Source organism: Penicillium paradoxum (genome assembly GCF_028828445.1).
Source record: "Penicillium paradoxum strain IBT 22861 chromosome Unknown utg000004l_segment0_segment0, whole genome shotgun sequence".
Classification (NCBI taxonomy): domain Eukaryota; kingdom Fungi; phylum Ascomycota; class Eurotiomycetes; order Eurotiales; family Aspergillaceae; genus Penicillium; species Penicillium paradoxum.
Window position 1 is genome coordinate 657097 of NW_026643182.1, and position 11204 is coordinate 668300.

The 11204-nt window shown below is 49.3% G+C and overlaps 5 protein-coding genes across 5 annotated transcripts; 2 read left to right on the top strand and 3 right to left on the bottom strand.

Annotated features, from left to right (window-relative positions):
* Window positions 1-169: 169 nt before the first annotated feature.
* On the bottom strand, window positions 170-2940 carry N7457_003993 (snoRNA-binding rRNA-processing protein NOP14; the record flags this gene model as incomplete). The annotated part of the gene is made up of 2 exons (XM_057175038.1): window positions 170-2593; window positions 2653-2940. The coding sequence occupies 2 exons, from the start codon at window positions 2938-2940 to the stop codon at window positions 170-172; spliced, it is 2712 nt and encodes a 903-aa protein (XP_057032085.1).
* Window positions 2941-3088: 148 nt separating this feature from the next.
* Window positions 3089-4298, top strand: N7457_003994 (uncharacterized protein; the record flags this gene model as incomplete). Its single annotated transcript, XM_057175039.1, has 5 exons — window positions 3089-3131; window positions 3188-3307; window positions 3358-3418; window positions 3474-3610; window positions 3667-4298. 5 exons carry the CDS (start codon window positions 3089-3091, stop codon window positions 4296-4298), a joined length of 993 nt encoding a protein of 330 aa, XP_057032086.1.
* Window positions 4299-4462: 164 nt separating this feature from the next.
* Window positions 4463-6920, bottom strand: N7457_003995 (uncharacterized protein; the record flags this gene model as incomplete). Its single annotated transcript, XM_057175040.1, has 8 exons — window positions 4463-5438; window positions 5488-5609; window positions 5659-5932; window positions 5985-6124; window positions 6177-6411; window positions 6464-6537; window positions 6595-6807; window positions 6861-6920. 8 exons carry the CDS (start codon window positions 6918-6920, stop codon window positions 4463-4465), a joined length of 2094 nt encoding a protein of 697 aa, XP_057032087.1.
* A 167-nt stretch (window positions 6921-7087) lies between these two features.
* Window positions 7088-9667, top strand: N7457_003996 (pentatricopeptide repeat protein; the record flags this gene model as incomplete). Its single annotated transcript, XM_057175041.1, has 1 exon — window positions 7088-9667. One exon carries the CDS (start codon window positions 7088-7090, stop codon window positions 9665-9667), a length of 2580 nt encoding a protein of 859 aa, XP_057032088.1.
* Window positions 9668-10039: 372 nt separating this feature from the next.
* On the bottom strand, window positions 10040-11005 carry N7457_003997 (Sec63 complex subunit SEC66; the record flags this gene model as incomplete). Its single annotated transcript, XM_057175042.1, has 3 exons — window positions 10040-10426; window positions 10481-10791; window positions 10900-11005. The coding sequence occupies 3 exons, from the start codon at window positions 11003-11005 to the stop codon at window positions 10040-10042; spliced, it is 804 nt and encodes a 267-aa protein (XP_057032089.1).
* Window positions 11006-11204: the final 199 nt, after the last annotated feature.

Consider the following 11204-nt stretch of genomic DNA (forward strand, 5'->3'; position numbering starts at 1 on the left):
AACACGAAGATAACCACACAAACTATGTCGACGAATTTGACTTTTATTCCCAGCCTTAAACCAGATGAATAGTGATATATATACCAGCCCATCAGGACATGAAATGAAGTGTGATATATGAAACATAAACATAAAACAGAAATCGAAATGCACGGTGCAAAATGCAAGGTTACCGCCTGCCACGCTCTCGCTCGTACTCGTTGGCGGCACGACCCTCCTGGCTTTGAATTTCTGCAACAAGGCGCTTGTACTTCTTCTCGTACTCCGAATCGCGTTCTTTCTTCTCGCGCAGCTTTTCGCGAGCAATAAAGCTGGCATCCTTGCGGAGCTCGCGCATGGCACCCTTGCGCTCGCGCTTGAGCTCCTTCTTGAGGCGATTGGACTCGGCACGCTCGCGATCGGGATCGTAGTGCTTGTCTGGGTTGAAGTTTTCCTCGAACTTCGGAATGGCTGTCTTGATGGCCAGGGGTTTGTGGTCATGCAAGAACAGCGGGCGGCGAACAAGACGAGCCTGCGCAAGGTGGGAATCGATCTTGTCCAGGGTGCTCTGAACGGGCTCCCGGGCTGCCGCATATACCTTGCCCTTAAGGGCTTGGCGGAGGTATTGCAGAACGGCACGGGCCGGTGTGAAAATCTCGGTGAATGCGGACTTCTCGGCCCACGTATCGGAAGCAGAGCCAAGGAGGGATACAAAAGTAACCAAGAGAGAAATTTTGAGTTCTTCCTGCGCCTGGGGATCAGATGGAGACATGGTCACATCGCGGAATTGCAGTTTACGAGGCGTGACCTTCTTGGAGGATGCCAGCTGAACAGATTCCAGTGACTTTCTGTAAGGGAAGGCTCCGAACTTCACAGTCGGCTCCGTAGGGGCAAGATTGCAGAGAGCATTCAAAGTGTAGTTGATAAACTCGGGCATGTATCTCTTCGAAGCGGCCTGGTATTGGAGGCAAAGACTTGAAGCAAATGCACCACTTGCAAGGTCCTTGAGGGAGGTGGTAGTGCACTGACCCAGGTACCGCGCCAAGCAGAGATGAGCGGGTGTGGCCGTCGTGTGGAAATGATCTGATGTGGGGAAGAAGGTTGAGATGCCGGTAAGCAAGATGAGATCGCCAGGAAGCAAACCGAGTGGGCGCTCCTTGCCAATCTCACGAAGACGCGCACGACATGCGATTGTCACGTTCAAAGGATGGGTCTTAGCCAAAGAATGAATATGACGAATGATATTCTCAACAATGGCAAATGGAGGTTGCTCGGTCTCGTTGCTCATGTAAGAAACATGTTCAACAAGGACTTCAGCGAACCGACCAAGCTTGTCCTTGTTGCCAGGCTTAAGGCGGGGATGATGCAATGCTCGAATACGCTGGATGACTGTTGGGATTTCCTCGACAGGCACGTTCTTGATAATAGCCAAGAAGCTTGCGTGGTCCTTTGGACAAGGATACGTGAATGCTAGCTGTCCGTTTGCTCCCTTGCTGATCTCAGCAGCAGTCGAAGCGCCAGCGGCATCATCATCTGTTGGTAACGTCATTCCGTTGATGAGCTCGTCCTCTCCATCTGGTCCTTCAGACTCATCACTCGACACATCCTCCTCCTCCTCTTCCGCGTCACTATCACCCATGTCGAGGCTAGCGTTTGAATCGGTCTCAACTAGATCTTCGTCGATGATGAAATCGTCTTCATCTTCAACACCGAGTTCAGGCCGTTCGGTAGGATAGGCTGGAAGGCCAAAATGCGTAGCGTCGTCGATTTCCGACTCATCATCCTCACGCATTTCGTCCAGATCCATATTATCCTCCTCGTCGTCACTGAGCAGCTCTCCACGCATCCGCCGAAGGCGATCACTCTCAAGTTTCCTGAGCCGTTCTGCCTCTTCCTCCACCTTCTCCTCCTCCGTCTTTGTGCGATCTGTGGGTTTTGACCGCTGATCGAATGTCATCTGCCTGAGCCGCTGATCATATTCTTTCTCTGGATCCTTGTTCTGCGACTGTTCAAGCATGGCAGCTCGCTCTGGGTTCATCTCTGAGAAATCCTGCTTGGGTGCCGCCTCTGGCTTTGCTGCAGGCTTCATGCCCCGCAGAGCATCGAAAAGATCAGGAAGTTGTTTATCCAACTCCTCTCTTAGAGCTTCATCGTCATCTTTGGCCTGTTGCCGTTCCGCTTTGTAGAACTTAGACTTGGCAATGACTTCTTTCATAACCTCGGCCTTGGTCTTTTTGCGCCCTGGTTGCTCTTCATCTCCATAGTCGATGAAGTCCTCCTGTTCCTGAGCCTCATCGCCATCTTCGAGTCGTTTCCGCTTCCGCGACATCTCATCGTCGGACTCTGCGCCCTCCAAATCGCCCGCCTCGAAGTCGTCTTGATTCGGTCCATCGAACGATAAAGATTGACCCATGTGAGTAAGCTGCATCTCATCTTCATCGTCCTCGAGGTTGAACATGGACTCTTTCCGCATCTTCCTTTGGTTTTCCCTGGCGAATCTTTCGGCGGCCCGTTCCTCTGGTGTCATGGTAGGATCATTCTCACCAAACCGGCGATCGACTAGTCCACCAATCTTGTTTCGACTGTTCATTTCTTTCAAAAGAGTGGCGCGTCGCTGATTAAAAAACCGTGAGCATTATCATCATTACACATAAGGAAAGCAGGCTAGCCTACTCTTTCTTCACCCAGTGATTTGGTAACACCCGGGCGAGCGCCACCTCCGGCAGTCGTGTTGCCATCTCGGGTTGTGACATCGAACTTGCTTGATTTGTTGGTAGTTTTGATCTCGAAAGGGTTGAATCGGTCTCGGATTGCTTGCAAGGCTATCTCGCGTTGGTTGCGATTCTTCGCACCGACGCCGGTCTTCGCATTTTGGCGTTTTTCTTTCTTAGATTTCTGAGGACCAAGAACTCCATTTTCACGGAGGGAGGCCTTCAGCTGCTTCAGCTGAGAGGGCGGCATTGTGTGTGGTTGGGCTTAGATTCAAGAGTTGGGGTTTTTTTCCTGGTCGTCAAAAAAATTGAATACACCGCCTCCGCGGGCTGCGCCGATCGGGATTCTGCCGATTGTGTTCTCCGCATCTCCCCAACTTCCAAGTCCCGCAAACATAATGGCTCCCTTCTCTGGGGATGGTGTATTATGGCTGTGTTTAGGTATGGGCATGTTCAGTTGATCAAATGGGATGAGTCCGAATGATTAACTCGTACAGGTGTCTCATTGTTCTTCGCTATCCGTGGTATTGCCACAGACCTGCGCCAGGTCGTTGATCTGACGGAAATCAAACACGTCGAGAAGGAAGACAAGATCATTAGCGAGGGAACAGAAGAAGGTGCGCAAATCTTTAGATTCAATATTTAGATATACTAACGGATCCTACAGCTCTCAACCTAGACACCCTCTTGAAGCTTTCTCAAAGCACGAGCCATGACCTCCGAGCTGCGTACGCTGAAAAGACGTTATCCATAACCGCTTATGTGTCAACTAATACTCTTTAGGGCATTGCGTATCATTTCAGAACGATCTACGAAGGGGGATACTCGTGACTTACTGTTGGGGGAACTGGCATCCAGAAACAAAGTCTCCCAACGGCGGGCTTTGAATGCATTGAATTTCTTGGTCTCCAACCGAGCACGTATGCTATCCACTCTACCTGGCTTCGATGGCCTGAATGAATCTGATACCTTACAGTTGCCCGAACCTCCATCGGCACTCGACTTGCCGACCTGCCTACGTTTACTGCCATTATCAACTGCCTCTGTAACTTGCTAGAAGAACATCTAGAGAAGACCTCTACGACCAACTCGCCCATTCTGCCAAAGACACGACCAATGGGAGAGAAGAAGGCGTTGAACATTCTGACCGTTCTGTTGCCAGAGAACATACCCGATGCACTAGAAGCGGGGATCATCAGTCGGTGGCTTTGCAGATATCCTTTCCCATGTGCAATGGCTGAGCCTTCTCGCCGGCGCGATGTGGTGATCCTCATGAAAACATGGTGGTCAGATGACGCAGTCATGAGCGCAATTTTCAGCACGCTTTCCTCGCACCCAGACGGGATCAAGCAGCTGCGCAAATATGGACTGATGGGTAGCATGATTGAGGAAAATGACCACGACGACGAGGACGACGCAGACAGTGATGTGTGGATGGTGGATGCGGATGAGGCAGGTGGTTCATTCGGACGAGCTCCTTCGCGTAGACTCCAAGAGGGAAGTGCTGAAGAGCAAGCGCTTCGCCGACGCAGGAGAGAAGCCATGGTTCTGAGCGACGGTGGACAGCCGATTGGAAATGACGACATAATCCAACGACCTATTGATTGATTCCGTTGCGTTTGTGCTCTCCATGATTTTCAATTTCCTCAATCCACCGGTCAACCAAGCAAGTCTTAGAATTAGCCGGCTCGCTACTGTATTTTTTATGTCCATGATACCCCAAGTCAGAAATATGATACGCAATGAATCCCATTTAACTTGAATATATGAATCTAAAGTCCCATCCACGCTGACTTGGCCAAGTGGTCGGTCTTTTTTCGACTGTTCTTGATCACACCAAACGCCTTCAACTCCGCAAGAGCGCTATAGAATAAAGACATCACGATTCGGTCATCGCAGCCACCCGCCTCTTCAGTCTCAAATATACCATAGAATGCCTGCCAAAGATCGTGGACATTCACTAGAGCGCCTGAATCAAGGTACAACTGATATAGAATCGCGGTAGCAGGCTGCTTGGCTGAGACCTTTGTCATAGCGACATCCGACGAGGAAAGCAGGTAATCGAAGGGAGTAGCCAAAGCGCGTTCAATAGCGAAGCGTGGTCGAGGAGCAAATGTTTCCTTTAGTGGGTTCCTCAGATCAAACAAAAAGACTTCATGTAAGAACAGGTCGTGCGGGTCTATAAGGGCTTCTGTCAGATGCACTTGCAAGAGGGCAACCAGCCGGTCGACAATGTTGGTGTATTCTGCATCTTGTTCTGAGAGATCAACTTTGCCTTTGCTTAGCCGGATACGTTGCTGAACGACTGTTGTTTTTGTGACAGTGCTGTTGATATTGTATCCACTGCGTAGTGGACCAGAGTTCGAGCAGGTTTCCAACAATTTCCCGAGATCCTCTTGGATCACACCAACTTCCGAACTAATTGCGATAGCCCGAAGATGGTTGAGGATGTCATCTAGCTTATCAGAATCTAGCGTCTTCGCCGTGGCAAACATTTCTTCCACGATAGTGGACTCGGACAGTTCGCCCGAGAGGGCGCGGACAGAGAGGTCAGGGATACTAGTCTTCTTCCCACTCTGTATGTGTTGAAGAAAAGTGTGTATGATACGGACGGCCTGGAAAAATTTTCGCATTCTTTCCTGGCTCGCATCGAGGTACTTCGGCGTTTCTTGTAGGAGATATTTGTCATTTTCCAACATGTCTCGAACTTGTTTGGTGGAACCTTCTTCGACTAAATCCTCGCAGAACCTTAGAATGACATTAGTTGAGATATCACTTGAGAATCGGGGAGAATTACATTCGGAATGATGGCAGGTTTCTGATGGCCTCACAGAGCTTGTTCTGAGTGAGAATCGCTGAATTTGGATTGGCCAGCAATACAGCCAAAGGATTTGCAAAGAAATGAGACATGTATGCATACTGTATAAATTAGAAACCTATTTGCAATGCCTTTGGGAGTGTGTCTCACCTTGAACATGCGACTGAACGCCTCTGGACTTTGGAAATAGTCACTTGTGTTCTCAAATAAAGTGTTGGTCACGTTGCGACCCAACCAAAGCTGCGTATCCGGGTCAGTCTGGAGAGACTCATAGATGCGATCGACACAATTGCCAGCTTCTTGAACCTCGAAATGCTTGCCTTGGAGAAGAGCAACACACGAACGAGGCAGCCGGCCTTCAAATAACTCGATAGATGTGGAAATCCCCAGTAGAACAGTAAATGGTATACGGTCAAGCCATGATCTAACCGAAAGTAAGTAAGTATATCGGCCAAAGTTTGGAATCTCGATCGCACTTGAATAGAGACAATAGGTCTGTCAAGAGACCAGGGTCAAAAGCTTCACTATCTCGGAGAGCTAGAACCAACTTCTTAGTCCCTTTTCTCTGCACATAGTCATGAAGGAGGTCCAGGTCGTAACCGAGAAGTCGAGGCCCCTGATGAGTAGTTAGTATAGTGATAGGATCAATTTCCAATGCGAACACATACAGCACGATCTGTAAGAAATCTTTGGTATCCATCGTTGCCATCGGTGTTCGTAACAGTGGTGCGAATAATGTTCTTCAAGGTTGTTTTTAGATTGGGGGCATCGCCTGATTCCAAGACCACCACGCTGCCCTCTCCGGTAGATAGCAATTGATCATTGAGCCGTGACAGTAATCTTCCAAGCGAGGAAACATTTGAACCGACTGTTACTAACGCCGTAGGTATACATCCATCGCATCTAGAGCCCCGGTTAGTGCACAATAATAGTGATCATCATGATCGGGACATACGTCTGAGGTGAGGTATTCCTGACAAAGGATGATACATCCGTCAAAACTCCAGCATCGACATCTTCAAGGATTGCCTAAAAGCATTGTAAGCAACCGACTTTCATGACCATCTGTTAATATGTCGGACTAACTTGAATCTTGTGTTCTTGCTTGGGCCATAGCTGCTGGTAGGAATCATATCGCAATTGAACCGACTCAGCATTCTCTTCTCCGTTTAAAAGGGGCACGAAGCACTTTCGATCCAATTTCTCATCGCTAGCGGTAATTGATGAGACTTTGCGGCGCTTTGAAGGTCGTTCGCCTGCCAGTTTTCCATGTTTGGGCGGTTGATAGATGTATGCGCCCTGCGATGATTTATTAGTACACAACACAAATATGAGCAACTGTTATAACATACCAGGGTTTGGGACTTGTCATTTGACAAGCCCAAGGCATCGTCAATCCCATCAAGATCCATGCTGTTACTCGAAGGGACTTGGTCGTCACAATGGGGATGACTTCAAGGGCGGAAGCGCGACCGACGCTAAACCTAATCAGGTGATAATTGGTTCTCTTCCGAATCTGAGCTTCTTCACTTCTTCCACTTTTCTGCTCGCATTCGATGACCGATTGACCTCAGACTTCATGCTGCGCCAGGCTATCCAAGGAGCCCGATGGTGTCAGCATGTGGCACGCAGCCCATCGACACGCGCTTCACGCCGGGCCTTCTCCGTCCTAACTCCGCGGCGTCTTGATTTTGGCGGTCCAAACGACAAAGTCACCTTCTATGAACAAGAGTCCCCCGAGAGCAAAATCCGACGCAAAGTTGATCCCGAAGCGGAAGATAATGAGGAGCGAGAGAAAGTCAAGAAGGAGCTCGCGAAGCTCCAGGATGAACTGAAGGTCTTGGAGGAGGGACCTTTTGCCCCCAACAGCCCTTTCATCAAGAGTTTGCCCGAAGAAGATAGGAGGGTTGCTTTGGAAGCTCTAAGAAAATATGACGAGGAAAATCCCAAGCCCGCGGACCAGCCTAGGTTGGATCAGGTTTTCGACCAAGAGCTTGATGATATGCTTCGGGAGGAATTTGAGGGCCTTGCAACGGAAGAAGAAAATTGGGAGGATGGCGTCAAGCAGCGGCGCAGTTTAGCTGCCAAACAGTCTGCTGCCGCGAAGCGCGCAGGCGCAGAATCCCATCCCTATGCTACTAAATTCAACAATTATTTACGACAACTCCAAGAAAAGATGTCGGATGAGCAGGCTCGACAAGAATTGTGGAAGTGGTATCGACGATGCAAACAGACCATCCCAGGTTTTTTGACAATAATGCCTGAGAGAGCATTCGACACAATATGGGATTCGCAAGCAATGGGAGAGCACGACCAGGCGACCCGATCAACACATTTGAAAATTCTGGCCCAGGACGCTGCATCTATCGGCCAGGCCCTTGCTACGCCTCAGATTCTGTCGTATATTACATCTCTACATGAAAGTGGCTCTACCAATCTTGCACTGGAGCAGTGGGAGGCATACCAGGCAGAGCTGTCCCAAAAAAAGGAAGACTTGGAAGAATATTGGAAACTTGGAGTACGATTATTTGCAGCAGACAATAACCCCCAACGAGCCCAGGATATTGCTTTGGCTTTCCTGGCAAACGACCGAACTCGTCAGCCACGCGTGCTCATTCCTGTCATTACAGCATGGGGAAGGCTTCCTGGAAAGGAAGCCGAAGTGAAGGCTTGGGCGCTTTATCTGCAACTGAAGACATTCTTGGGTTCGGAAATGACCATGGATGATTACGATCAGATCAGCATTGCCCTGCTGACAGCCGGCCGATTGGATACCGCGGTCGCAATCTTCAAGGATATGATGGTCACTGGAAAAGACCCGGCTAACGACTCAACTGCTTTGTACAAGGCGGCTTTAGGCCTGGCGGGTAACCTTCATGCATCTAGTATCAATGAACATGAAGTGAACAAAGTCTCCTTGTCTGCTCTCAAGGTGCTACCTCGTCAGTTTCAAAATCGATTTTTCTATGCAAGCTGGATGAAAAAGCTCATCGGCATGGGCGAGGTCGATTCGGCTGCTCTGGTCATCGAACTCATGTATGAACGATGTGTCAAGCCCGATACCAAGCATTTGAATGGAATCATCGCGGGCTGGCTCCGTGACGGAAACACAACTGCACGCGATAAGGCGGAGCGACTTGGGTGGGCCATGATCCAAAAGCGCATCGATATTGTATGGAAGCGATTTCAAACAGCTGAGAGTTCCCCCCAACTTCAAATCAGACATGAAGAGACCAAATCTGTCCGCATGCCCCAATTTATGAAGAGAGGCGTCCCGCCTGCGAGCATTGAGACATTTTCCATTCTTCTTCTTCATTACACACGCCGGGGTGATGATGATATGGTCAAATACTTGGCCAAGTGCCTTGGAGATGCACAGATCAGGCCAAACTCTTACTTTATGAACCATCTTCTATACGCGGAACTCCGAAAGCAAGACGTGAAAACACTCTGGACCAAGTTCCAAACTATGTCTGCCGCCATCCGACCTGACGTGGAAACATATGCCTGCCTCTGGGATTGCGCCAAGCTCCAATACGACCGTGGACGTACTGCTTTCGATGTGGGATTCCCATCAGCACGTCACCTCTATGCGAACATGATGTCTTGGTATTCCCAGTTATCTCCTCGCGCCCAACAGACTGCACAGGCACAGATGCCCAAAGCTCTGTTTGATCAAATTGTGCGATGTTTCTGTCTGTCCAAGGATATCTCTGGGACGTTAGTCGTCATCCACTCAATGCATTCGGTATTTGGTTTTGTGCCAGACGACACTACCGCTCGTATGATAGTACTTCAGATTGCGCGACTGGCTGGTGTGCCGGCCGATACGCCGAAACGACGCCTCCGTCGCTTGTCTTCGACACCACGAAGCAAAGAGAATATTGGGCAAGTCAGCCGCCTCTTGCAATTGTTGGGTGATCGCAAAGCAGAAAACCTAAGATTGCGAGGTTTAAGTCTCGAACAATTGGATCCACATGAGATGGAACAGTATCAACTGGAGATCATGGCTAGTCTGCTACGTATTGTGATGAGTCGAGCAGACGCCTTGGATCCAGCTCAAGTCGAAAGCAAACTCAAGATAGCGGCGAAGGAGATGTTAGCCGAACAGATCGACTTAGGGTTGCCCTTGGGAGTAGATGATAGCAAGCTTTTGTAACTGGCCATGTCAGTCCCCAAGAATTGCTTCCTCGACTTAACTTCTCCATCGCATCGGATCTACTGGGAAAGCATGAATGGCGTTGAACGGGTTCTTTTGTTTTACGCCCACAAAAAGGGCTATGTACATTATTAGTCGCATTTGGATAGACACCTCTAAACTTGTATATTTATGTTCGTCTTTACTTTACTTGTCTCTACTTTACTTGTTACGAGAAGCTCTTGCCCTTATTGTGGGTCAAAACTGGTATAATAATAATGATGCAATTCCTCATGATGCAAAACCTGTAGCCCAAACCTCCTAACAATGGGAGTATATCTTGAACCCCAGATAAAAATACAAATAACACCTAATAAACCAAAGTTTTCATATCTATTTCTTGCCCTTGCCCTTCTTCTTCTTTGCGCTTGGCGGAGAAGCAGGGGTATTTGAGGAGGTTTCGGCCTCCACTAGGACAGCATCGTCATCGCTACCCTGTATAGAAGCAGCAGGAGCAGGGGTTGTAGATGCGGTCTCAACGGACTTCGCTGTAGTGTCGGCGGTCTGGGTCGCGCCAGTAAAAGCCGATGCAGACGAGTTCTCATTCAATTCCTTCATGAACCCTTCCTGGATACTCGTCTTTTTCTTGGTCCACCACTGGCGCTCCTCTTCCAATTTCCCTTGTTGCTCATTCATGCGTTTGCGGTAGATATCGTTATTCATCATCTCGTTGGCGGACTGGAAGATAGTCTGACCCCAGCCAGCAGCGTAAGCGTTTGCCTATTTAGACTGGTTAGAAAAGCACAGTGTGGTTTGTGGGGGGGCTTCTCATACCTCTGAGACCACATCCTTGACCTCGTCTTCCATTTCCTTCTCCGCGCGCTGGAATCGCTGCCAGAGATCATCACCAACACTACCACGCTGGAGAAGCGTTGCAAGAGCTTGCTTCTGGCTGCGCAGCGCCATAAGGCGACGGATATCTTCAGCAGCGCGACGAAGAAGGGAAGCCTTCAGGATTGAGTCGGGGATGGCCGGGGATTTCTTTTCCTTTGCGGAGGTTGGTGAAGGTTCAAGGTGGAGGAGAGAGAAGTAGATATCGCGTTGCAGGTGAGCAGGAAACCATGGCTCTAGAGATGCTGCCTTGTCTACAATATGTTAGTATTCAAGGACACGGGCAGATCGGGGGCAGATCGGGGCCAATCGATTGGAGATTGATAGGTATCCAAAAGTTTGCTAGGGAATAGCTCACGTACGGGCTTTGCGCTTGCGGTATAGAGAAGAAAATGTGGCAAGCGACCCCAAGAGAATGCCTAGGTAGGCGATTGGGACGGCGAGACTGAGCCAGTCCACGCCGAACATTGTGATGCGGTTTTTTTAGAGTAAGGGTATATAAAGTTCTTGCAGAGAAGATGAGACTGAAATCCAACTCTCAAGCATGAGCAAAAGGGACGAAAAGCAAGTGTTGATGTGTCAACAAGCTCCGAAAGGCCAGAAAGGCCAGGGTGTTTAGTGGGTCACGTCACATGTTCCGCCCTATTGTATGCAACTGACTCAGGTA